At 48.9% G+C, this 25,556-nt stretch overlaps 1 protein-coding gene across 2 annotated transcripts in view; it reads right to left on the minus strand.

The window, feature by feature from the left end:
* Celsr1 (cadherin EGF LAG seven-pass G-type receptor 1) overlaps window positions 1-25,556 on the minus strand; it is a 147,308-nt gene that overhangs the window by 70,484 nt on the left and 51,268 nt on the right. For both annotated transcript variants that reach the window (XM_035440807.1, XM_027396193.2), the window contains one exon: window positions 9,652-10,290. In XM_035440807.1, the coding sequence (XP_035296698.1) occupies window positions 9,652-10,290 (639 nt within the window). The remainder of the gene's footprint in view (window positions 1-9,651; window positions 10,291-25,556) is intronic.

Here is a 25,556-nt window from a genome sequence, read left to right on the forward strand (position 1 = left end):
CCAGGCCCTGACTCCTCCTCCAGGCAACTGTCACTCCAGGCCCCCACTCCTCACCCACCCTGCCCCAGGCCCTCTCTTCTTCCCAACTCCAGGCAAACTGCCAGGTTCTAGTCCCTCCTCCCCTCCCCCTAGGGAGTTGCCAGCTTTGTTTGACTTTCTCACCTCTTGGGGATTGAAGCCCAGTCTCTAGGAGCCACAGCTCAGGTGGCCCAGCCCCTCCCTGCTGGCCAGGCTACCTACCCAGAAGGTCTCAGCAGAGGGCCAGACACCTGCTACCCCTCCCCAGGGCTCCTGTGTGTGTGTGGGGGGGGGGGGCAGGAAGCCCTGAGGCCAGGGGAAGCCACAATGCTGGGGCTTGCCCAGGGTCTGTCTCTTTCTGATGACTTCATTGTCTTTGAAGCAAATTCTCAGAACTCCAGTCACACCCATTTTTTAAAAATATAAATAAAAAATGCATTCCAATGGCAAAGAACCAGATCCCCACCCACCCACACTATTCCCTACCCTGAGAAGCCACCTGCCTGGCTAATGGTTGAGGCCTGCCGAGCCTGAGGGGGGATGGGGGTGCCACACCAAGCTCTGTGTTCAGAGCGGCCCCAAAGGGGTCCTGTACTGCAGTGACATTTGGAACACTGACCCTAGAATAAAGCCACCTCCATGGCCTTGAAGCCACTGTGGGCTGGGGAGGCCAGAAGATAATCTATCCTGTATGTGCACAGGACAGCTGCCAGAGGACATGCCCACAGACTGATCCCTAGAGCTGGGACTGTCCTCCACTAGCAAGAGGAGCTCAGAGTAAAGACTTAAGATGGGAAAACTGTGTGACCCAGAGGGGAATGACCCAAACAACCACAAGCAATGGGCTTTTTGGAGATTTAGATGAACTCTAAGCGATCAGATTTTCTCTGTGTAGCCCTGGCTATCCTGGAACTCAACTCACTATGTAGACCAGGCTGGCCTATTGATCTGCTTGCCTCTGCCTCTTAAATGAACTTTTTGTTTTTTTCATTTGTTTGGTTGGTTTTTGTTTTTTGTTTGTTTGTTTTGAGACAGGGTTTCTCTGTGTAACAGCTCTGACTGTCCTGGAACTTGCTTTGTAGACTAGGCTGGCCTTGAACCCACAGAGATCCACCTGCCTCTGCCTTTTGAGTGCTGGGATTAAAAGTGTGTGCCACCACTGCCTGGCTAAATGAACTTTTTAACACAGCAGTTTTTAACTGGTGGGTCACCACCCTTTTTGGAGCTGACTATCAGATATTTATATTATGATTCATAACAGTAGTAAAATTACAGTTAGGAAGTGGCGATAAAATAATTTTATAGGTGTTGGTCACCACAACCTGAGGAACTATATTTTAAAGGGTCTCAGCATTAGGAAGGTTGAGAACCACTGTTTTAACACAATCATTAATTAAAAAAAAATAGGGTGTGTGTGTGTGTGTGTGTGTGTGTGTGTGTGTGTGTATGAGAGAGAGAGAGAGAGAGAGAGAGAGAGAGAGCATGCTTCTGTGAGTATGTAATTGTCAGAGGAGACTGGAGTTGGTTCTAGTCTTCCACCTTTACATAGTTCTGGAGCTGGAACTTAGTTGCCAGGTTTGCCTAACAAACTGTAACTTTGCCCAACTGAGCCATCTCTCTGGCCCTTTAACACAATCTATAACAGTTGTTACCAGTTAGGGTGCTATGGAGACATGGAGACAGAAGGAAGGGGGATGGGAGGGAAGGAGAGAGAAAGAGACAGAAAGAAAGGGAGGGACAGACAAAAACAGAGATAGGAAGAAAGGAGGAGGCAGGGAAGGAAGACCTTGAGAAGAGGAGGGGGTAGGGGTGGGAAGGTTTTGTGCTGTGCTGTGGTTGTGGGGGTCTGGCTGGAAGTCTGAATTACACAGGGTAGGCACAGCAGCCAACTGGAAACTAAGGCCTCTACAGACAGAACTACCCAGGACACAGATGGATATGGATACACACGCACCCATGCCACACACACACACACACACACACACACACACACACACACACACACACGTTTAGCCTGAGGAGGACACCCTAGTGTGTCAATTTTCAGGAGAGTATACCCAGCCCCAGCAGGATACTGAAGACCTCCCTCAGTATGGGACCCCCCGTCCCCACACACTGGTGTGCCCAGGAGACCTCCCCTGAACAGGTTTTGTGCAAACTTCTTGCTCGCAGTCAACGCCTTCATAGCTCTTGCTCTGGCCTCTGTGGTCCCAGGCAAGACAGAGGGGCTTTGTCTGATGCTGTGGGGAAAATGGATGGGGCGGAGACTGGAAGAGGGATGCATTCCCTACAGTCCTTTGGGGTCACCACTCAGGTCAGAAGCTCAATTTCTCCAGTGAAGCTTGATGGTCAGAACTCCACAGTGGCATTAAAATGGGGGAGGGGGGGTGACAACCAAGCTAAAGTCACAGTTCTGCTAGCTCTCTTATGCCCTCAGCAAGTTTTGGGTTTTTGTTTTTTTTTTTTAAGATTTGTTTATTTATTATGTATACAGTGTTCTACCTGCATTCAGATCTCATTATAGATGACTGTGTGCTACCATGTGGTTGCTAGGAATTGAACTTGGAACCTCTGGAAGAGCATCCAGTGCTCTAACCTCTCAGCCATCTCTCTAACCCCCTTAGCAAGTTTTTACTAATAGCCCGGTGGGTGCCAGTTGCTAGTGGGGCCAGAGGTAGTAAGGGCAGAGAGTATAAAGGATAACACAGGCGTCTCCAGATGCTGGAAGGAAAACAGGCTCTTCCTCCGGAGCCTCCAAGAGGCAGATTGTCCCAAACCTTCAGTTTAGAGCCTGGTGCCTTCCCCATCCTCAAGTGAGCCCATCTGTGATGACCTGCAGCCCTCTGGCACAAATACTAGGTGACACAGAGACACCCACAACCAAGATGAGGGAAGCTAGGCCCTATCTCACCAATGGTAGAGACACCAAGTACAGGGCCCACTAAAATCTCAGCACTGACTGGCCAGTTACTTCCCTGTTAACTCTCCTTTACTCACTCTTGCCTTGACCATCTGCAAGCTGATTGCCAGCCCTCAGTCCACTCTTGCTTCTGGTTAGGATCCCGCCCCCTCCACCCCAGGAAAGCCATGCTCAGGAACTGCCTCTTAGTAGGAGTGCTCCTGACCCAGACAGATATTTGACAAGCAGATGAGAAAGAAGCATTGAGGAATCCTGAGGCAAAGGGAGTTATGTTCCCCAAATGCTGCCTAAGTCTGGTACCAGTGAGTAGGACCTTATTTGGATATAGGCTCTTGCTGGTATAGCCAAGTTCAGAGGTGGTTAAATTGAACTGGGGATGCATTAGTTCAGTGGCTGATGTCTGCGTAAGAGAGAAATTTAGACCAAGGCAGAGGGAGCATGGACTGCGAAGGGGCAGACACTGCAGGATACAGCTGTAGGCCAAGTAGCTAAGAAGCTGAGAAGAGGCAGAAGCACAGACCCCTGACGCCTTTGGTGGTGCATCTCTTTGGGCATACCTTAACAATGGCCTCAGAACAATAAAGGAATATAGTGCACTGTCTTAACTCACCGTTATCATCCAAAATACCTGGAAGGCCAAGTATGGTGGCATAAACCTGAAATCCCAGCACTCAGGAGACTGAAGCAGGAGGATTATGAGTTCAAGTGTCAACCCCTACTCCCCCCAGAGGGTCTTGATTCAAAAAAGGGAAGAAAGCATGCCTGGGATCCTCTCTTAGATTTCAGATCCTTTTTTTTAATATTGGAACATCTGCATATACATAACGAGATCTTGGGGATGGGTACCAAGTCAAAACACAAAATTCATTTATGGTTCACATGTACCTTTTACATGTAGCCTCCAGGTCATTTTATACAAATTTTAAACACACCTGCGTTCTGACTGCAACTCATCACGTGAGGTCCGATGCGGAATCTTCTACTTTGACATGTTGGTGCGTGCAAAGTTTTGGATTTTGGAACATTCTGGACTTCAAACTTTGGGTTCTGTTAACACCATCCATGAGAGGAAGGGCTGGGGGGAATCATCCCAGTGGCCAGTCAGCTGTACCTGACACTGGCTCATGATGTGTGGGGGATAATTATCAGTTAAAATGAGAATCATTATACTGCCTGTAATCAAAATCTCAGCTAGAGCAGCAAACACTTTCAGGCTTCAGGGAAGACATTACATTGTCATTCAGTTTCAGCCCTGGCTTTTGGGGGTTAAAATTCCCAGGAGCTTCTGGGCTGGATCTGTCTGCACCTGGGTCCCTAAAGACAAGACTTAGTGAAAAACAAGGTCACCCAGAAGTGCAGTAGCACCCAGCTTCAGGAAAGCACAGGAGAGAAACTCTGCATGTTGCAACCCACTCTGTGGAAAGAGCCTAAGCAGCAGGTAAGTGTACAATGATGAGAAGGAAACAAGAAAACGTAATGTCTTCTCCCCAAAGTCTGAAAGTGTTCACTGCTCTAGCTGGGATTTTAATTACAGGCAATGAAATGATTCTCACTTTAACTGCTAATTATCCCCCACATTAAGGCCTAATGTCAGAGCGCTAGGAACCCTCCCAGTGCAGATGGCTGTACTCTGTAGACTTCAGCGCACTGAGCATCCTACTCCCTGCACTCAGGGAGGTGGCTCTACAGGACCAGGGCATAGCTCGGAAGCAATGCAACACACAGCATGGAATTTTTTGATGGTGGCACCTGGCGTGTTAGTGTCATCCATGATGACAGGGACACCAGCACTCCATCTCAAACAGTAATGGAGCTGGATAATGTCTATATTTACAACAGGGACAGAGGAGGGCCAGCATTGACTTTAAAGTTGTTCCCACAAACAGACAGGTGACTGGGATCAAGTATTTCTCTGGTCCTGAAACTACACAGCTTCAGGAGGCCTTTGTGGGTCTGGGGAGGCTCTAAAAGCAAGTAGGAGGGTGCTGGGGGAGTTGTTACAAAGTTCAAAGTGAATACCACTGAGGGTTCCCCAAGCCCTAACACCTCCTAGGGAGCACCCATCTGTACTCCGTGTATAGAGGGGCAGAGGAGAGCTCATGGCCCAGGGGTGCGGCTGCCACTGCAGCTGTGCAAGCACCATTTGCTTGGATTTGCTGAAACACGCTGAACGAGGACAAGCAGCAAGGGGTGGGGGTGGGGACACCCTGCGAACAGGGATCAAATTAGGGGTCAAGAATGAACTTGACCCTAAGAAAGAAGTTCCGCCCATGAACACCTCTAGGAAGGATACCCAAGGCTAGCTTTAACTGTGATAGTGACCACCCCACCCCTCCCAGATCTGGATGCAGCTGAACTAACCCTTCTGCTGACATCAAAGCTGCCATTCAGGAATGTACCCCAGGGGAGATGTTGATCTGTGATGATTAGGTAGCTATTCTCAGGTCTCCCTAAAGGAGGGGGATGGGAAGACAGAGAGAGACAGAGAAACAGAGAGAGAGGGAGAGGGAGAGAGAGATGGAAGGGGTAGCCATCCTAGAAATGACCAGGAGCCTGCAGTGGTGGGTCCCAACCCGATTTGGAGTTTGGCCATAGGCCTGAAACCCAAAGATGGAAGGGCCTTAGTGCCTGGGAAGGGACACTGGACAGACAGGATCCTGTCTCTTTCCACTAAGGACCAAAAGCAGCAAAGGTGTCACTCTGACCACAGCATATGGCAGGTGCAAGGATGTGTCTCCAGCCATGTGGAGGAGAGGCAGCAGCTCTCTCTACAGGGTCCCATCTGCATGTGTCTCCACTCCCATAGATCATACACAGCGTGTGTGTGTGTGTGTGTGGGGGGGGGGTCACTAAGCAGAGAAACACAGGGGTAGAAAGGGAAATTTAGGGAAAGCAGGGGTGGGGGGGGAAGGGACTTCCACTTGAGATACAAGAGTCTGTGGTGAGAGAGGCCAGCATGTACTGGAAGGCCACCACAACCTGAGTGTGGAAAGCAAGGAAAAGGCAGCTGGAGATCTAGGGTTGCAGCCCTCTGGTGGGAAACAACTTCCTACCAAAGAATCTGAAGAACTCACTATGAATGAGCTCCAAGTCACTGCTGGCTGAGAACAGATGTGATGATGAGGGAGCCTGCATTGTGGGAGAGTGGGACAGTGAATAAAGAGGGTGCATGGGAAGTTTAGGGAAGAGACTAAAGGCTTCTTATGAGAAAGTACAAAAAAGTCCTTCCAGAACCTTCCTAGAGCAGGGGACAGTGGACTGACTCAGTGCATAGAGATGGACAGGAGGGAGCACAATGGGACAGGAAGACTGTCAATGGGAAAGGTTGGGATGTAGGGGGGCAGTGAACAAACCAAATCGAGAGGGGCAACATGGGAGTTCATGGCCACATACAAAACTATTTAGCAAAAACCAAGCCGAGCGTTGGTGGCGCACGCCTTTAATCCCAGCACCCGGGAGGCAGAGGCAGGCGGATCTCTGTGAGTTCGGGGCCAGCCTGGTCTCCAGAGCGAGTGCCAGGATAGGCTCCAAAGCTACACAGAGAAACCCTGTCTCGAAAAACCAAAACCAAAACAAAACTATTTAGCAAAAACCAAAGCACGATGTCCCCAAATAAAGACTAAGAGGCCAAACATTGAGGGAAACAAGCTTGTATTTGTTTATGGGTTTGAGAAATTTTTATTTATTTGATGGGGGGGGCATGCATGGAGATCAGAGGAAAACTTGTAGGACTTGGTTCATTCCTTCCACTACGTGGGTACAGGAGATCAAATTCAGGTCCTTAAGTTTGGCAGCAAGTACCTTTACCCACTGGGCTATCTCACCATTTGGAGTTGAGAAATTAAGAGACTACAGAGTATGCATCCAGTGCCCACTTCTGAAGTTTTCTTGTCTCATTCCTTTCCAACTGGGAGATAGCTGCTGGACCCACCCATGATCCCAATGAAGAGAGGTATCTGCAGGGACACACCATAAGAGGTCAGCAGCTCCCCTCCTCTTACAGACACCATGGGATCCAGGTGTCCTGGGCTGGGCACACCTCTAAAGCCAGGATGGATCCAGGAATTCAGAAGAGCTATCTGGAATATGTTCCCTGATGAATTCAGTGAGCTTTTCCTGAAATTAATTGATGCCTTCCTTCTGCCGGCTCCTGTCCTGCAACACAGGAAGCTAAGGGCTCCCAGCACAGTTGGGCCAATTCCAACCTTGCCATGAGGAGGCCTAGAGCTCCAGCTCAGCTTACCGGGAAGCAAGAAATTAAAGCCGTGTGACGACAGCATTGCTTTCATCGTGAATAAATGAGCACAATTACCTCCACACAGAAAAGAGAGTGCTTCAAAGGCAAAATGGAGGAGAGGGAAGGAAGAGAATCGAGGAGAAGTAATCGCTCTTAATTAGTTTTATCTCAAGGGAAATAGCAAGATTCTTTCCAGGACCCAAAGAGAATCAAATTAGACTCATGCCAATCACCACATCTCACTAGATGACAGATGTGGCCACTGCTGCTTTCTCATCCTTCTAGAAATGACTTTGCTGATGAAGAGGAAATCTGAGAGCTTCAGAAATCAGTTGGCTGCACCCAATGGCTCAACTTCACTGCAGGACAGCCAAGGGTCCACAGTTCCACAGTGGCCTTACTTACTTGCCCCTGCATGGTCACATCATCCCCTAACTATCTCTAACAAGTCAACTATGGGAGCCCCAGGGATGAAGCCTGGTGTGGAAGCTGTTACATGCCACCCTGCAGATGAGGAAAGGTGGGAAGGGTCCTGAATATCAACGAAAGAATGCATCAAGTGATGGAGCACTTGCCCACACAGATAGGGTAAAGTTTGGGTGAACATTGGTCTGGCATACAGCAAGCACTCTATAAATGTCTGCAGCAGGTGCTCAGTGCAGTAAATGTCTGTGGCATGAATGGGCATGATGAAAACTGGCGTTGTTCACTCCCTGGAGGGCACCAATCCTACCTCCAACGGTGGCCTCAGCTTCTCTGTATGCAGCAAGAGTCTACAAATCATTCCACCTAGGGCCATATGACAGGGAGGGATTGGGGAATGAGCCAGTTCACCCTAGTGCTTCTCTGTCAGGAGGGAGCTGAGCATGCAGCTATCTGGGTCTCATAAGACACCTCCAAGGAGATGCCTGCTGAAGCCTGGGGTCGGGGATAGGAAGGGAAGGGTATGACCACCCCATGTCCTGATGGCAGCACAGAATAAATAGGCTTGGCTAAATTCAGAGCAGGGAGGAGAGGCAGAAGAGGGAGCCCCCTCCCATGCATGCACACATGCACGCATGCACATTTTGCCTAGTGCTTCAGGTGCACACCAACAATTAGAGATTCTCCTAGGTCTCTGCCTTCCTTCCTGCTCACCATCAGGTACCTGAGAGGCAGGAATTTGGGATCAACACATGCCAGACGGCAGGAAGAACTGCCCACATCCTGTTGGCAGTCAGCCACAGACAGGGAGGGGAACAGAACAGGGGTGGGCAGCCAGATGTCCTTCCTCCTCCTCCACGTTTCCAGACAATAACCAACTTGAAATGCTGATGCACCAACCTGGCAGCTCAACTCATGGGCTGTGAAGCTCTTCAGGTGGCATCCCCACCTCTTCGGGTACACAGAGCCACAGATACCCACTTTCTTCTCTCTATGCTCACTGCCTAGATCTCTCTCCTCCCGCTCCACACACACCTGCTAATACCTACAGGTCTCACGATAAGTGCAATAAATGTGTGGTATATGCAGATAAGATTCCAGCACTAGAGAACAGAGATCCCTAGGGTGTTCATACTAAAGTCCTTAATCACGCATAGAAGGATCTCCAAGTCACCTCCAGGACAAATCAAGTTCCACCTAATCCCCAGAGAGCCTTCCAGAAAGATGATCTGTTCACCACCAAACCTACTAGGAACTGGCTTTCCAAAAGAACTGTAACAGTACATAATGGGGAAACGAAGACCAGAATGAGACCTGTGGGTGCACAATGGCATTTTATTACAGCTCTCAGCAGCTGCATTTTCATTTTTAAAGAAACCATTGACTGCATTCAGAGAGACTGGTCTTCAAGACTGGTCAGGACATGCTGAGCTCAGAGTATCTTCAGAGGTATAGGAAGGTGAATTAGTCTTCGCTACAATGAGGCAGGACTAACACTGACAACTTCTTTCAGGACCCAGGCAGTTAAAAGTTCATGATTTCTACCCTTGCTGCATGGTTTGGCACTAATCAGTTAAACTGGAAATCTGGGATAAAAAAAAGGGCTTTAACTTTAAATCCATTCACAACTGGCTGAGGCAGGTGGAGTGCCATGATTTCAAAGCCAGGCTAGGCTTTGGAGCCAGACTATGTCTCAAAACAACAGAACCCACTCAGTTGCATACATGTTATCCGACGCATCTGGGAATCAAAAGCAGGTCTCACCCAGAGCCTCCCTTCTAAAGTCCTCATGAAGAGGGTGACAGCTCCCCCAGGGAAGATGAGGCCTGGGAGGCTTGCAGCAAGCAGTTTCCCTTACTAGCTAGGGAAACTGCCACCTGAGGCCACCTTAAAACGTGTGGAGCCGTCACTTGTGCCCAGGACCTGGCTTCTAACATCATGCCTCTTGGAATCATAGGAAACCCTCACACCTCACATGTGCACTGTGAGCCTTTGTACAAGGTAGAGGTTAGTTAGCCCTGCCAGCCTGTCCCCACACGCTGCAGACACTCACCAGTGAAGTCCTCAAAGCACTCGCAAGTGTAGCCACCCTCACGGCTCCGGCACCGGCCATTGGCTCCGCATGGGCTGGAGTAGCAAAGGTCAATTTCAGTCTCACAGTAGTCCCCGGTGAAGCCTGGTGGGCAGCGGCAGCGAAGGCCAGTGATGGGATGGATGGGTCGGAAGAGCACAGTGGTGGAGCTGATAAAGGGTGCCGAGCTGTCGAACCTGAGCACGGACACGCATTTCATGTAGTTCTCACAGGGCTCCCTCAGGCAGATGTTGTCATCGAAGGGCAGCACGCGCTGGGCAGAGATAGTGGTCAGCAGGGTCCGATTCAGGTAGATCTGTTCCTGCAGGTCCTCTGACGGGAAGAAGCGGCCACGAGCACCACCAGGGAGCAGCGCCGAGAAGGTCACATTCAGGATGTTGGAGCTGACGTCTGTGTCATTCTGGATGTTGAAGACGAAGATGTCATCCTTGGTGGTGGACAGTACTGTGGCCACCCCTTCTACAAAGAGGGACAGCAGCGGTGACAGGAACTTTTCCTGTGACATGTTCTCCAGGCGGACAGTGATGCTATTGGTCAACATGTCATCTGTAATGATGGTTACACGCAGAGTGCAGAGAGCCGTGACACTGTGGATGCCATCTGAGGGACACAAGGAGACCTGGAATCATTAGGGCGCCCAAGACAGTAAAGGCTTTACAACCCCACCCCAAGAACAGCTTCAGATGTACTCAGCAAAGAAGAAGCCACCCTGGGTACCCCCATTCTCACTCGCCACTTTGAACTCCTCCTTCCTCAGCCCCATTCTCTTGCTGACATTACCGCCCACACCCACCATCCCAAATCATAGCTCCCAGTGTGCCCTTTTCTTGTGGAAACCATCAAACCACAGACCAGGATACTTCAGAGACCATGATGATTTCAGCGCCTTCACAGCCAGGACTCCCCATACTCACTCCAGCCACGTGAGACCTGGGATCCTGACTGTATCCACTCAGTTCCACCCCAAACCCACCTGGACATCTCACCCTGCCCCAACCTCTCCTCTACCCACTACAATTCTTCCCATTGTCCCTCATTTCAGCTCAAACGCCATCAGTAGGTCAACACTGGTGCCACCAGCGAACAGCTGTACCCAATGTGCTATGTCATGGCTTAATTTATATTAGCCTTATTCACTTGTATCTTTACATGGCCAGTATGCAGGAATGCTGGGTAAACACTGCCTTACAAGGGCTCTAAGAGCTTCATCTGTATCCACTTCATTAACTGCTAACTCAATAGGACTACCTCTCCTGCCCCCACCGCCAACCCCCATTGAGGGACTGTATCCCTTTGAACTGGTCAGCACACAAAGGCCAATGCAACTATGGTCCAAGGGAGCCAAACTCAGTCCCACACTGGAAACAGAACTTTGCAGCATCATCTACAAGGTACTGGTTTTATAGATATGACAGGGGCCAGATAAGAGTGGTTACAGAGACTTGAGCCATTGCTCCAGAAAGAGGCTGAGACCAGGGAACATGTGGCAGAGCTGGAATCCCTACAAGGAGGCTCTAGGATGCCATGCAGGAAATTGTGAGGGTGAAGCCTAAGTTGCAATGGAGATCCTAAAATGTTAAAAATGACAGAACCAGCTGGGCGTTGGTGGCACATGCCTTTAATCCCAGCACTCGGGAGGCAGAGGCAGGCGGATCTCTGTGAGTTCGAGACCAGCCTGGTCTACAAGAGCTAGTTCCAGGACAGGCTCCAAAGCCACAGAGAAACCCTGTCTCGAAAAACCAAAAAAAAAAAAAAAAAAAAAGGTGCCCAGATGACTCCATCATAAGCCCTATAAACTAGACATGGAGTTGCAGGATTTGGCGTTTTCCCTGCTGGGCTCTGCTTTGCTTTGGCCCGATCACTCCCTGCTGTGCCTCCATGCCTCCCTTTTGGAATGGAAGTTATGCTGTATCATTGTATGTTAGAAGTAATTAACTTGTTTCTTGATTGTTCAAGAGGTCAGAGTTAAGAGATTATCCGAGTCTGGAACAGACTCTGAGCTTCTACTCTCAAACTGTGCTGGAGTTGTCCAAGACTATGGGGACTTTTGAAACTGGACTGAATGCATCTTTACATGACGAGATGGCCATGAGCCTGTGAGGGACAGGAGTGGAAGGTTATGGCTTTAAAGTGTTATGTTTTTGGGTGTGATAGTTAATATTGTCAACCTGACAGTATCTAGAATCATGGGAGTCATGTATGTGTGTGAAGGATTACCTCCACTAGATTAACTCAGGAGGGAAGGGCCACCCTAAAATCAGGAGGCATGAAAAGGGAGGAGCAAGCTGAACACCAGATTTCATCTCTGCTTGCTGAGTGCAGATGCCATGTGACTAGCCACCTCCTGCTCGCTGGCCAACACTGGCGCCTCCTGCCAACATGCCTTCCTCACTGTGATGGACTATGTTCCCTGAAACTGTGAGCCACAGTGAACTCCTCCTCCCTCAGGAAACAGAAGGTCACAAGATGACAGACACTGAATGTCTGCCAGCATGGGAAACACACCATGATGACAGGTACTTGGGATTCTGAAACCAAATGAGAAGAAGATGCCAGGAGACAAAGCTGGGTGGTGGCAGCACACGCCTTTAATCCCAGCACTTTGGACGCAGAGGCAGGCGGATCTCAGTGAGTTCAAGGCCAGCCTGGTCTATGAAGTGAGTTCCAAGACAGCCAGGACTGTTACACAGAGAAACCCTGTCTGGAAAAACCAAAAAGAATCAGGAGCCAGGTATACAAGGGACTGGCTACTGGGGTCCCCAGGACACCCATGGAAACTGGTGGCTACAGACACAGGACAACAATAAAGGGATCTACCCAAGTGGGTTTCTCCTTGCCTCCTAGATGTACCTCAAACCTGAGAAACACCTACAAAGTGGAATATTTCCCAGCACATCTTAGAATCTTGGCTGCCTGGAGCACAGGGATCCCCACCCATCCTCTCACACGGCTCCCTGTAGCCCCACCATAAGACCTGCCTGGTTTTCCTGGGCATAGGGCCCTTTCTGTGAAAGACACTTTCTTGATCCCTAAGAGCACTCAGCATTGGCAGGAGCCCCACCCAGAAGGCAGAAGCCAGAAGACAGGCAAGGAACTGGACCCTCTTCCCACTTGGTTCTTGGAAGTGGTGAGACAGCCTGAAGATCACTGGAAGATTGCTGACAAGTGACAAAGTCCAGAAACCACCTTGTCCTGACAAGGCACAGCAACAGCAAGGAGCCATTGTGCCAGCAGGGAACACCCACAGAAACTTCAGTATCCTGATGCTGCTCCTCTTGGCACCAGGAGCCAATTATTTCTGAGAGGGACCATTAGTCATGTGACTTGCTCTCACAGGAAAGAAACATCACCATTCTGAAGTCACAACTGAATCTAGGTACTTTGGTTACCACAGGGAGCCTGGGGTTCAACAGCACTGACCCTGTCCCCATTTCCTAGATGAGGAAAATGAAATAGAGAGGTGTCAAGTCTATGTTCAAGAACACAGCAGTGATAGAGAGGGAGGGCCAGCTTTTCCCAGCAATACCCCAAGTCACAAGCTTGGTGGGTCACAGCCAGGCTCAAGGCTCCATTTGGTGCTCAGGAGAACCTGAGGCTAAACTTGGAGTGTACAAGTTGCACTGGAGGCACCATAACACAAGGAGGGCATGCCACCTTCCACACTAACATCCGCAGAGTGATCCCCCTCAGGAGGTCCCAGAGGAGCAAATCTGTGGACAGACCACAGGACAGATGCTTCACCAGGCTGGGGGGAGGCTGCAGTAGAGAATGAGCAGGGTTTCGTTTAGGGAAGAAAGACTTTCTGAAGATGGAAGTTTGAGACACCCACAAGACGGGAAGACACTAGCCACGAAGCCTGGTGTCCTGAGTTTAATCCCCAGGATCCACACAGCATACAGAGCACTGACTCAAGTTGACCTGACCTCCACATGGAAGCTGTAGTAAGCCTGCATACTTGCATATTCCCATTTATACTCTCGCTCTGGAGACCAGGCTGGCCTCGAACTCACAGAGATCCGCCTGCCTCTGCCTCCCAAGTGCTGGGATTAAAGGCTTGCACCACCAACGCCTGGCTCAAAACATTTTTAATTAAAGAAAAAAATGTGATGGATCTCTGTGAGTTCGAGGCCAGCCTGGTCTCTAGAGCGAGTGCCAGGATAGGCTCCAAAGCTCCACAGAGAAACCTGTCTCGAAAAACCAAAAAAAAAAAAAAAAAAAAAAAAATGTGATTGGACTAGACAGATGTGAGACATTTTTTTTAATTTTACATATTAATCCCAGTCCCCGCCCCCACTCCTCCCGCTCCCCTCTACTTCCTCCCCACATCTGCTCCTCAGAGAGAGTAAGGCCTCCCATAGGGAGTCAACAAGGTCTGTCCCATCACCATGCTGAGGCAGGTCCAAGGCCCTCCCCCTGTGTCTAGGCTGAGCAAGGTATCTATCTCTCCATAGGAAATGGACTCCAAAAAGCCAGTTCATGCCCTAGGGATAGATCCTGGTCCCACTGACAGTGGCCCCACAAACTGTCCACGTCATCCACTGTCTCCTGCATTTTGGGAGCCTAGTTCAGTCCTATGCAGGTTCCCCAGCTATCAGTCCAGAGTCAGTGAGGTCCAAGTAGCTCAGGTCAGCTGTTTCTGTGGGTTTCCCCATCGTGGTCTTGATCCCTTTGCTCATATCATCACTCCTCCCTCTCTTCGACTGGATGTGGGGAACTTAGTCCAGTGCTTAGCTGTGGATCTCTGCGTCTGCTTCCATCAGCTACTGGATGAAGGTTCTATGCTGTCAATTATGCTAAGTGAGACATCTGTTTTAAAAGTGTTTAAAAGCACCGGCTGCTCTTGCAGAGAACCTGGATTCAGTTCCCAGCACCCACATAGGGCTCACAACCACCTATAACTCTGTACTTCTTGGGGAATCTACATCTCTAGCTGGCTCTGTGAGCACCAGTCACACATGGGATGCACATACATACATGCAGGTAAAACATCCATACACATAAAATAAAAATAAAATTGTAATAGGATGTGAACATTCTTTTTTTATTTTTATTTTTTTTTTTTTTTTTTTCGAGACAGGGTTTCTCTGTGTAGCTTTGGAGCCTGTCCTGGAACTAGCTCTTGTAGACCAGGCTGGTCTCGAACTCACATAGATCCGCCTGCCTCTGCCTCCCGGGTGCTGGGATTAAAGGCATGCGCCACCACCGCCCGGCGGATGTGAACATTCTTAATGACACTAAAATGTGTTCTTTAACTGGTTAAGATTATGATTTACACATATGTAACAATATTTTAAAATTGTTAAAGCCTGCTTATAACCCAGGCTACATGTAGGGTTCACACATCTCCAGGTCTACCTGCCTTAGCTTCTCTCCATCATCATCCTCACCCCTGTCACACAGTGGGTGTCTTCAAATGCAGCCACATCCCCCATTTCCCCATGGCTGCTAGTGACGCCTGGAGTAAAATCCATGCCCGAAACCCCACCTATGGATTTTACAATCTGTGCCCATGGCCTTTCCTCATCACCACAGTGACACCTCCTATCATCTTGTGTGTGATCTCTCAATCTGCCTCAGGGACTCGGTGTATGTCCTGACTTTTTACCTGGCATGCTGCATTCCTCATCATCCACCGGCAGCCCCCTTACCACCCAGGTCTCAGCTAGCTGCACCTCATTGAAGAACCTCTACTCTGAGCATCCTCCTACCCACCAGTCCCTCACTGGGTGCTCCCACGCTAGGCACCCCCCCAGGGTCTCCACACTGAACACCCCTCCGAATCCCCACATCTCAACTTGCGCTTCTTGTTCAGGGAGGCCACAGTCTCTCTTATTCCCACTCCTTATCTCTCAGAGTCCTTAGACCAAGAACTTTCAGGTTGTATTCTGTGAGTAATGTGTGCACTGGTACTTCTAGAACATTCCCTGTACTCTGAAGCTTCTGGATAAACAAGTGTGGACCAAGTGGCAGGGCAGAGAGCAGGAGCCTGCTGGTTCCTCCACTCCAGCACTGACATACGCCCAAACAACACCCAGCCATGTTTTTGTAGCTGTTTGATTTGGTTTTGTCATAGTATTTTGAGTAGGACAGTGCTTGCTTCCTGGTGGCAGCTGTTACAAAACATTCTTTAACCACACAGGGATTTGTTTGTCCTGGCCTAGGATATTAAAGGTCATATGACTTTAAGCTAAAAGCCCAGACCCTCTTTCTCATAGTGCATTGTGTTATTCGGGCCCAAGGTGGAGGGGGAACTCCAAGCCTCAGCCCTTATAGGAACAACCCAAAAAGGCACAGCACAGAGAAACACTCCAGAATAAGGAGCCACAGCCAAGGGGACACCTATCTTCATTTAGGGACAAAGCAAACACACAACAGGAGAAGCAGCTTTTGGCACTGATGTGCTAGAAGCATGGCCCATACACCTTACTGCTAGCCTTGGTATGAACTTCTTCCAAGGTTGAGCCCAGAGGTGTGGGTAGCTTCAGTGGTCTGGGTTGGGTTTCTGAGCCAACCTGCAACTTACCCTTCGGGACACAAATCAAAATGCCTATCACCAAGCCATCGCTGAAATGAAGGGCAGGCCAACCACACAGTGCAAACAAGACAGGGACAAATACCAGTCAACAGGGAAGATCCAGATAACATGATATTAGAAGGGAGGAAACAACCACTTTTACACAAGATAAATAAAACAAGATCCCTTTGCTCATAAGCCCAGAGAACTCAACCTGGGTATTTTATGCCACTGGTTCTGTCTATGCCACTGATTTTAAATAAACTCTATTCTAGAGCAGCTTTAGGTTTGCTTAAAATGTATGAAAAGAGAGGTCATCAACACTGTTCTCCCCATTAACCATATCACTACATTAGTGTGGGACAAAGGTCATCATTTATGGGTCATATCAATGTCTACACATTCACTGGCTGCAGGTTCGCTTCATTTTTTTACCAGCTGTTCTTTTCCTGTCCAAGTCCCCACCCAGAATACCAGATGACACAGAGCCTCTGGGCTGTGGCAGTGTCTCAGGCTCTGTGTGCCCCAGGTCCTGGTGGTTTTGAGTGACTGACATTGCTCGAGCCTTTGAATGCATGGATGCAGAGAGCTAATTTTCTTTTCCGTGCCTTCTCCTGTTTGCTTTTCTGTGGCCAGTTTGGGTGTACAGGGTCAGGATGCTCAACTTTGGAAAGCTCTGGGCTTATACAGCTCCCCATACCAGAGCTGAGGACTTTCTTCCACAGCTGTGAGAATGGCACAGGAACCAACCACAGCTGCCACTGGCTTTGCAGTACCCTCAAGCAGTCCAATGCTACAGCAGCCTCAAACAGTCCGATGCCACAGCACCCTCAAGCAGCCTGATGTTACAGCACCCTCAAGCAGCCCGATGCAACTTCAGAAGTCACTACACTGCCCCAGACAAAAGGAAGGAGGCAGAGTAGATGGCAGGCAGAACACTAGGCTGTGGTATGTCTGCCAGAAGGGGCTCTCAATGCTTGGAAGAACTTTCTAGGTCTCCATAGTTAGGGGTAGAGCCTGTTGCCTGATCCTCTGACATGGGTGAGGGGCAGTGGCAAGAGGATGGAGGGTATCCATAACCGTGCCCCAATGGCAGGCCTGCCTCTTTGGGAGCCAAAGCCCTCCCAGTGTGGGATGGCAGCAAGGGTTAGAGCTACTACTTTAAAACCCAGTGCAGGTGACTCCACTGAGGGTTGGCAGAAAGTGTAGCCAACACTGTCACCACCTGCAGGGATGGAGCTTGCTTCACCAAAGTGGATATGCAAAGAAAAAAAGGTGACAGACAAGCCTGGCAAGTGAGAGGGAGGAGGACATCCCTGCCCTCAAAGTGCCACGACACAACTGTGACCAAATGCTTACAACAGCGCAATTATCCTCTTCAGTCTGAGACCAAACTCCAGAATCACAGGTGGGCAGAACCAGTTCCTGCAACCCCAGGACTTGGGAGACTGAGGCAGGGGGATTATCATGAGTTTGAAACCAGCACGGGTTACAAAGTACCATCACTCTGAGTCCCACAGAAGGCAGATTGTTTCCAGCTAACACCCCAATCTGAGGCTCAGACTGACATGAGTTAGGAAGCATTACTTAGCATAGAATGCAGAAGAACATGGGGTCACTCCCACTCCCCCACACTGCCTGTGGCAGGTAGGAGAAATGACCCTGAGGTCATAAGAGTGGAAGTGCAGTAGAGCATCAGGGCAGTTCTCTATAGTGTTGCCCAAGAGAGTTGCAGAGGCCACTTCTTTGGGAGCTGGGTGGCGGGTCACCAAATGAAAAAACAAGAGTAAAGAGTAAAATAACAAACAACTACTAGCTGGCACAGCCGAAAATTGGGAGTAGGAAGGGCCAGTTTCTGACTTGTTAGACAACAGAGCCTTGGGGACAATGAGACTGAAGCATAGACAGCCTGAGTGGAAGCCAGTGCCATCTACCCACTAGATGTGGACCCCATCCCCTTTCCTGTCTCTAAACTGTGATGGCCTTGACATTCAGGGTGCTCCACTGCAGCCATCAGCAGGTAACAGTGAGACACTGTGCTCCTGTCCCTGGCTCCTGTTCTCAAGGACTCCACAGCACAAGGCACCTGGGAACTCTGGCTCTCAGTGCTTCTCCCTGGAGTCAAGAGCGGGAAGGGCTTTTGAGTCCAGATTGAGACTAGATAATAGGTGCTATTTGGCTCCTGCCCTCAGGGCATCTTATTTTTTTTTCTTCTCCCTAGGAAACAAAAGTTGAATGTCAAGAGACAAGGTGACAGGGAGCTTTCAGGGTAAAGTCAATGCTTAAGTGGTGGAGTTTGGACAGGCTTGGTAATGTTGGTGGGAGAGTATTGTTTGTTTCATTTGTGAGGAGCAACAGTGCCTCACATCCCCAGCCCCAGGATGGATACACACTGGCCAGCAGGAATGGTTCCGCGCACTGGTGCCATGACAAAGCAGACCACCTGTACTGACTCTGGAGAGACCTATAGTCACCTTGCAGCCAAGCCACAGGGGTACCACAAAGGTCTGCCACTGCACGACCTCTGTTGCCAGGACTCCAGAGAACAGAGCCAGTGGCCCTTCCTCCCATCCCCTACTGGCTCCTGTCTTCATTGGTTTCTCCTGACTCCCACCTCCCCATTCACTCACACTTAGGGTCTCTTCCTATTTTTCCATGGCTATCCCCTGAGCTGGAGGAGGGGTCTTCACACATGCTCTCATCTACTGGTCTCACTGAAACTTTGCACCAAAACCTAGGCAACCAGAAGCGAATCAACCCCTGCTAATGCCTGCTGCCTCTCCATCACCACACACACTTATCAGTGCTAGGATTTTTACACCTGTTTTGGATCACACCTCAGGCAAATCTGAATTCCAGCCTTAGAACCCTGGCCATGCATGATAAGTAAGCATCTCCACTCTAACATTAGAGTCCTTCCACACTCTTTGTAACTTAAAATGCCTTCAGGCTCCACTTCTACCCTAGTCACTGGGTCCCCCATGACCTATACCCCTGGAGAGGAGGAAACTAGACCTCAGCACATAGTATCCCTCAGGCCATCTGGCATCTCCCTGCTGTGAGTGACCTCCCAGCACCTGCCAGGCAGCTGGTCAGCAAACATCTGCTTGCCCAAGATTCCAGGGCCCACCAGCATGGCTGCTGCCCTTCCTTCCTAACCCTAACTCCAGAACACCCACTGAGGCATTTTGTCTTATGTAAATTGAGAACATACACTCTGGGTAACAGGGAGGGCATCCCCAGACTCTACCTAGTGTCTGAAAGGACAATGACCCACCATGGAACAGAGAGGCAACTCCTGAACATCCAAGATGGCCTGTCTGAGTCTAGTCCTCTGCACATTCTGCAGATGTGGCAGAGACAGGAGGTCCTGTGAGCTGTCCCGTTCCTGAGAATTCAGGAAGAATGATGAGTTTAGTCACCCAGAAACATGGGAATCCTAGGCTTGTTGGCACAGTCCCCCAAAGCACTGAGTGTGGAATTCAAGAGGCAAAACTGCCACCTGCCAACCCACAATACATCTTCTGCATCCTTTCTTTAACCATGAGGGTCTGCCTCCTGCTGCAACCTGGACAGCCAGAGCCCAGTTCTGGAAGGGCTGAGCACATGGCAGCCCCATGCAGCTAGCATGGGCCTCACACACCTGAACCTCTCTACTGGGAACACGTAGGTCACAGAATACCAGCTAGCACATTCTCTATGGGGCAATCACCTGAATGTCAGTGCCAGAGAAGATTTTTAGGGAAGTTAAATGATGTGCAGACAATCTGGTCCTAGGCTAGGTACAGCCCAGGCTTGGGAGCTGACAAGCCGTCACCCATCCTTGACCTCTGGTTCGCTCCACAGAGAACCAGATCAGCTGTTCCAGGTCTATATAAGCCTTAGTACATCTGCTAAAGGTTTAAGTGTGATGGTACCCAGTCCTCACGGGGTGCTGGGAGAAGTCAGGTAGAGAAGGCAGACTCGAGCCCAGTTTGTACATGCAGTGTTCTCTGCTGCCACCACTGCCATGAACAAGCCCACATCCAGTGTGTGAACAGACTTCCTACCTATAACTTCCAGAACCCCAGCCAGTGCTCAGGCTGCAAGGCTCCCCCAGTGTGTGTGGGCCTGCGACCCACTAGCAGAAGATCTTGGATTCAGTCAGCTAAGAGCACTGTGGTGAGTGCCTGAAACTTCAGTGCTTCAAATCCACTCATCCAAACAAAACATCACTTCTCTCTATGCTCATTTGGTTTCCAAGACACTGTTACCTAGCACCCCGTCTACTCTTAAACTCTTAACACTGTAAATACCAAGGAATTACCCACTCATAAAACCCAGAGGAGAAACGACACCCCAGGCCATTGGTATTGGAGTGTTCTAGGACACTTCAGGTAGCACAAAAACATCAAGCAAGTGCAAAGGAGGAAAATCCTGACACCATTGATTCTCAACCTGTGGGTCAAGCATCCCTCTGAGGGTTTTGAAGGGCCCTTTCACAGGGGTCACATATCAGATATACTGCATATCAGATATTTACATTATGATTCCTAACAGTAGCAAAATTATGGTTATGAAGTAGGAATGAGAATTTTATGGTTGGGGTCACCATACATGAGGAATTGTATTAAAGGGTCACAACATTAAGGTTGACAATCACTGTGCTACATGGATCCTGAGGGATCTGGGCTCATCATCAAGCTTGGTGGTCAAAGCAAAGTCCACTGGCAATGAGGTCCCTGGAGAGGCCAATTCAGAGACAGGCGGTAGATGGCAGTCACTGGGCTGGTGGCCGGGGGGGGGGGGTTGTGTTTTACAATGCCAGCTTCTATCTGACAAGGTGAAGATGAATGTTCAAGAGGAGGACAGCAGTGACTGTGAACTTAATGTCCTCAAGCCACCAGTTCAAAATGGTTAAAGCATGGCTGGTGAGATGTCTCAGTGGCTACAGGTGTTTGTCACCAAGGCTGACAAGCCCAGTTGGGTTCCCAGGACCCACATGATGGGAGGAAGAGAAGTGACTCCCAGAAGTAGCTCTCTGACCTCCTATGTGTGCATGCATGTGTGCACCAATCCCACAAACACATAAATGTAATGTAAAATGGTCAAAGTGGCAAAGTTTAAGTCGTGTTAAGTTCACCACTGGTTAAAAAAAAAAACAAAAACAACAACAAAACCCAAATGAATAAACAAGTAGAGGGGGAAGGTGAGGAGAATCGAGACAAAGATATCCAGAGCCCTCCACTCAGCTCCCACACTATTTTCAGTAAAACCAGATGGCCTCCAATAACACTGATGTAGAAATGTTCTTTGAAACTTGGCACCTGTCATCCCAGCATCGGCGGCAGGAGGATGCTGTGAGTTCAGACTGTAAGTTCAGAGCCAATCAGCCTTCACAGCAAGTACCACTTCAATCAGAGATATAGAGGGAAGAGATGGATGGAGGGAGAGAAGGAAAGAGAGAGGGAGGGAGGAGGGAGAGAGGGAGGAAAGAAGAGGAGGGAGGAAGGAATGCTTTTCCTCATTTCACATTTAGAATGAGGCTCCACCCCAAGGCAGAAGGCAGTATCTAATTTGAAAAGTTGAGCCATCATTTATTCCATTAAAAACTCAGCTTGAGGGCTGGAGAGATGGCTCAAAGGTTAAGAGCACCGCTTGCTCTTCCAAAGGTCCCGAGTTCAATTCCCAGCAACCACATGGTGGCTCACAACCATCTATAATGATATCTGGTGCCCTCTTCTGGCATGCAGACATACATGTGAGCAGAATACTGTATACATAATAAATAAATAATTAAAAAAAAAAAAAACTCAGCTTGAGGCTGGGGAGATGGCTCAGTCTATGAAATGCTTGCTGTGTAAACATGAGGACCTAAGTTCAGATCACTAGCAGCTGTGTAAAAAAACAGGTGTGGCAGTGCACAAGAAGTTCCCTGGGGTTCTGTGACCAACAAGCCTAGCAGAATTGGAGAATTCTACATTCAATAAGAGACCTGCCTCAAAACTAAGGTGGAGGGCAGTTGAGAAAGACACTTGATGTCATGCTCTGGTTCCCAATGCACACACATGGACACATATATACCTACACACACACACACACACACACACACACACACACACACAGAGAGAGAGAGAGAGAGAGAGAGAGAGAGAGAGAGAGAGAGGAGAGGAGAGAGAGAGGCTTGTTATGACTATGCTTAATGCCTGAAATTCTTTTTTTTTTTTTTTTTTGAGACAGGGTTTCTCTGTGGCTTTGGAGGCTGTCCTCGAACTAGCTCTTGTAGACCAGGCTAGTCTCGAACTCACAGAGATCCACCTGCCTCTGCCTCCCGAGTGCTGGGATTAAAGGCTTGAGCCACCACTGCCCGGCTAATGCCTGAAATTCTAAGAGGTTCCTACCCCATAGTAGCCAGCCTGACCCTAGCTACAAGTGCTGTAGGCTTAGATACCAGGAGGAACATTCTTATTGAGAAAAATAACATTCATGATTGTATTAAGGGTTGATTTCTCAAAGGGTCAAACATACAATTAACATAAGACCCTAAGTCCCCCTCTAATGTGTGATCTAAAAGAACTGAAAATACTCAGACACCCAACATGTGGGTGAATGCCCATCTCAAAGACACCCAGCATAATGGACAAAAATGACCATCAATGTGAATGGAAAAACATAGTACTTCCACCCCGTGAAACAGGACTCCAACGTGAAAAGGGGGCAAAGTCCTGATTTTCCTAAAACGACAGGTAGCTCAAAACTTTCTTCTAAATGAAAGGTGCCAGACACAAAAGTTCACATGAAATACCCAAATGGACAATGCCACAGAGGCAAGACAGGGGAGACAGGGTGACTAAACCTACAGGTCTCTGATGAGAGAAACATTGGGTCTGGACAGAGGTGAACACTGGAGATGTCACATGCTGTTGTAGTCCTCCCTTTAAATGCTTTGTTTTTATCTCATGTGAATTTATACAACTCAGATTTTTTTTTAAGTTTTAAAAAATTTTACAGATTTTTGAGGTTATTTTTATTTTATGTGTATATACATTTTGCCTGTATATATATCTGTATCGCATGCACATAGTGCCTATGGAGGCCAGAAAATGGCAATGGATCCCTTGAAACTGGAGTTATAGATCACTGTGAGTCACTATATGGGTGCTGAGAATGGAACCTAGGTCCTGTGCAAGAGCAGCCAGTGCCCTTGACCACTGAGCCATCTTTCCAGTTCCTGTTTGTTTTCAAGGCAGGATCTCATGCAGTCCATCATGGTTTTGAACTTGCTATATAGCTAAGAATGACACTGAACTTTAGATTCTCCTGTCTACAATTCACAAGTACTAGATTATAAAATGCAGCACCAAGCTGGGCATGGTGGCACACACCTTTAATCCTTGTACTGGGAGGCAGAGGCAGGTGGATCTCTGAGTTCAAAAGGCCATCCTGATCTACAGAGGGAGTTCAAGTCAGCCAGAGCTACACAGAGAAACCCTGTCTCAAAAGAAAGAAAAGAAAGATTATGAAAAATGTAGTGCCATGCTCAGTTTCATATCTATTTTTTCTTGTATGTTTTTTAAAATTACACACACACACACACACACACACACACACACACACACACACATATATATATATATATTATATATAATATATATATATATGCACACATGAGTGCAGGTACCCACAGAGGCTAGAAGGCATCAGCTCCTCTGGACCTGAATTTACAGGTGGCTTGAGTCCTCTGCAAGAGCTATATGTATTCAACCTATGAGCCACCCTCCAGCCCCTTCATATCTATTTTTGAAAAGCTTTTTTTTAAAGAGTTACAATTATGATCCTTAATACAAATTGTTCTATTTTAGTATGAGATTATCCAAAAGCAGAAAGTTTCCTTAAATGACTTCCTTAAAACCCAGGTGGAGAATGAAGACAAAGAGACATATTGTACTTGGCAAAACTACCTTTTCTTTCAAGAGCTGGGTAGCCACCTGCTAACCATGGGGTTACCAAATGCACTGGCTGTAGGAATGCTGAGTTACTGCTCACACAGAGCCAAAGCCACCACAGTCTGTTTATATAGCTCACTAAACATTGTGCAAGAAACCCATAAGGTAGGTGCATCCAGTGCCCACAGGGAAACTTCACCAAGGCCTCAGTTAGAATCACAAGGTGAGTTGGTTGGGGACCTTGTATTGTCCCCACTTGTTTTATCTCTGGTGCTCATGAAGAATGCGTACAAATGCTTCGGCTGAAGAGGACCCGAAGTCGGACTCCTCTAACCTCCCTTCTGGGAGGGCATCAAATGACAGCTTCAAAGGGCAGGGCTGACACTGGGGACCTGGTAACTGCAGGCGGTGGCTCACTGTGGGACATTGCAAAGCATACCTGGCTTCTCCCCAGTAGATAGTACCCACGCCTCCCCACTGTGTTGTCACAACCAAAACCATCTCCATTGTCCAATGTCTGTGGGGGCAGAACTGTACCCAGCAACCACCCTGCTCTGGGAAACAACACAAGCCAGACTCTTCTAGCTAAGGCTCTCAAGCACCCAGAGCCTAGGAAGGAGCTGGGATGGCAGCTCCTGGCTCAGTGCCTCAGATGCCACCAGGCCAGCCCTCTACATCTTCTGGCAGCACTGTCTGGGGCTCCCTTTGCCAGCTGGGCCCCAAGGTGACACTGGCTGGACCAGCAGGGAGCCATCCAGCTTCACTCTGCCCTGCCACAGCCAGAAAGCCACCTTTCTACCTACTCCTAGTAAAATGGGTGAAGCTCCCCCAGGCAAAGATTAACCAACAATGAGGGCTTAAGTGAGCGCCTGGTTCTAAGCCAGATGACGCCATCCAGCATAACAAGGTGCCCTGAGCACTTGCCAACGGACAGCCATATGTTCTCCAGCCCCAGACATGCCACCAGCCCAAGAGGGCAATGAACAACAAAGAGGAGAGCTTTCAGCCAGCACCCCACCCTACCCATGTGGGCTGCATGCCACAGCCCTGCCAGGTTCTGTCCTATAGAGAAGCAGCTTGCACTGACCTAGGGCTTTGAGAGACTTTGGAACAGTCCTGGCTTCTAACTAACCCAGCTAGGCTCCTCATCCGATTGATGGAGGAGAGAAAGACCTGAGAGATGAACCCTTCACACATGGCAAGGAAGAAAGCCAGCAAAATTAATGACTGCTCAAAAGCCTCTTCCCCCTCCCAGCTGTCAACCTGCAATTTTCTCACAGAAACCCCTTGTATAGCCTTCGTGGCTCCTGGTTCTATCTCATTGAATTATAATTTCTTCCAGGGTACCTCTAGAGCCACCCTATAATCGCACTTATCAAAAAGTAAAGGGGAGGGGGAGGTTCTTAGCAATCTTTGAACTGTAACTT

Source organism: Cricetulus griseus, chromosome 2, assembly GCF_003668045.3.
Source record: "Cricetulus griseus strain 17A/GY chromosome 2, alternate assembly CriGri-PICRH-1.0, whole genome shotgun sequence".
NCBI classification, from domain to species: Eukaryota; Metazoa; Chordata; class Mammalia; order Rodentia; family Cricetidae; genus Cricetulus; species Cricetulus griseus.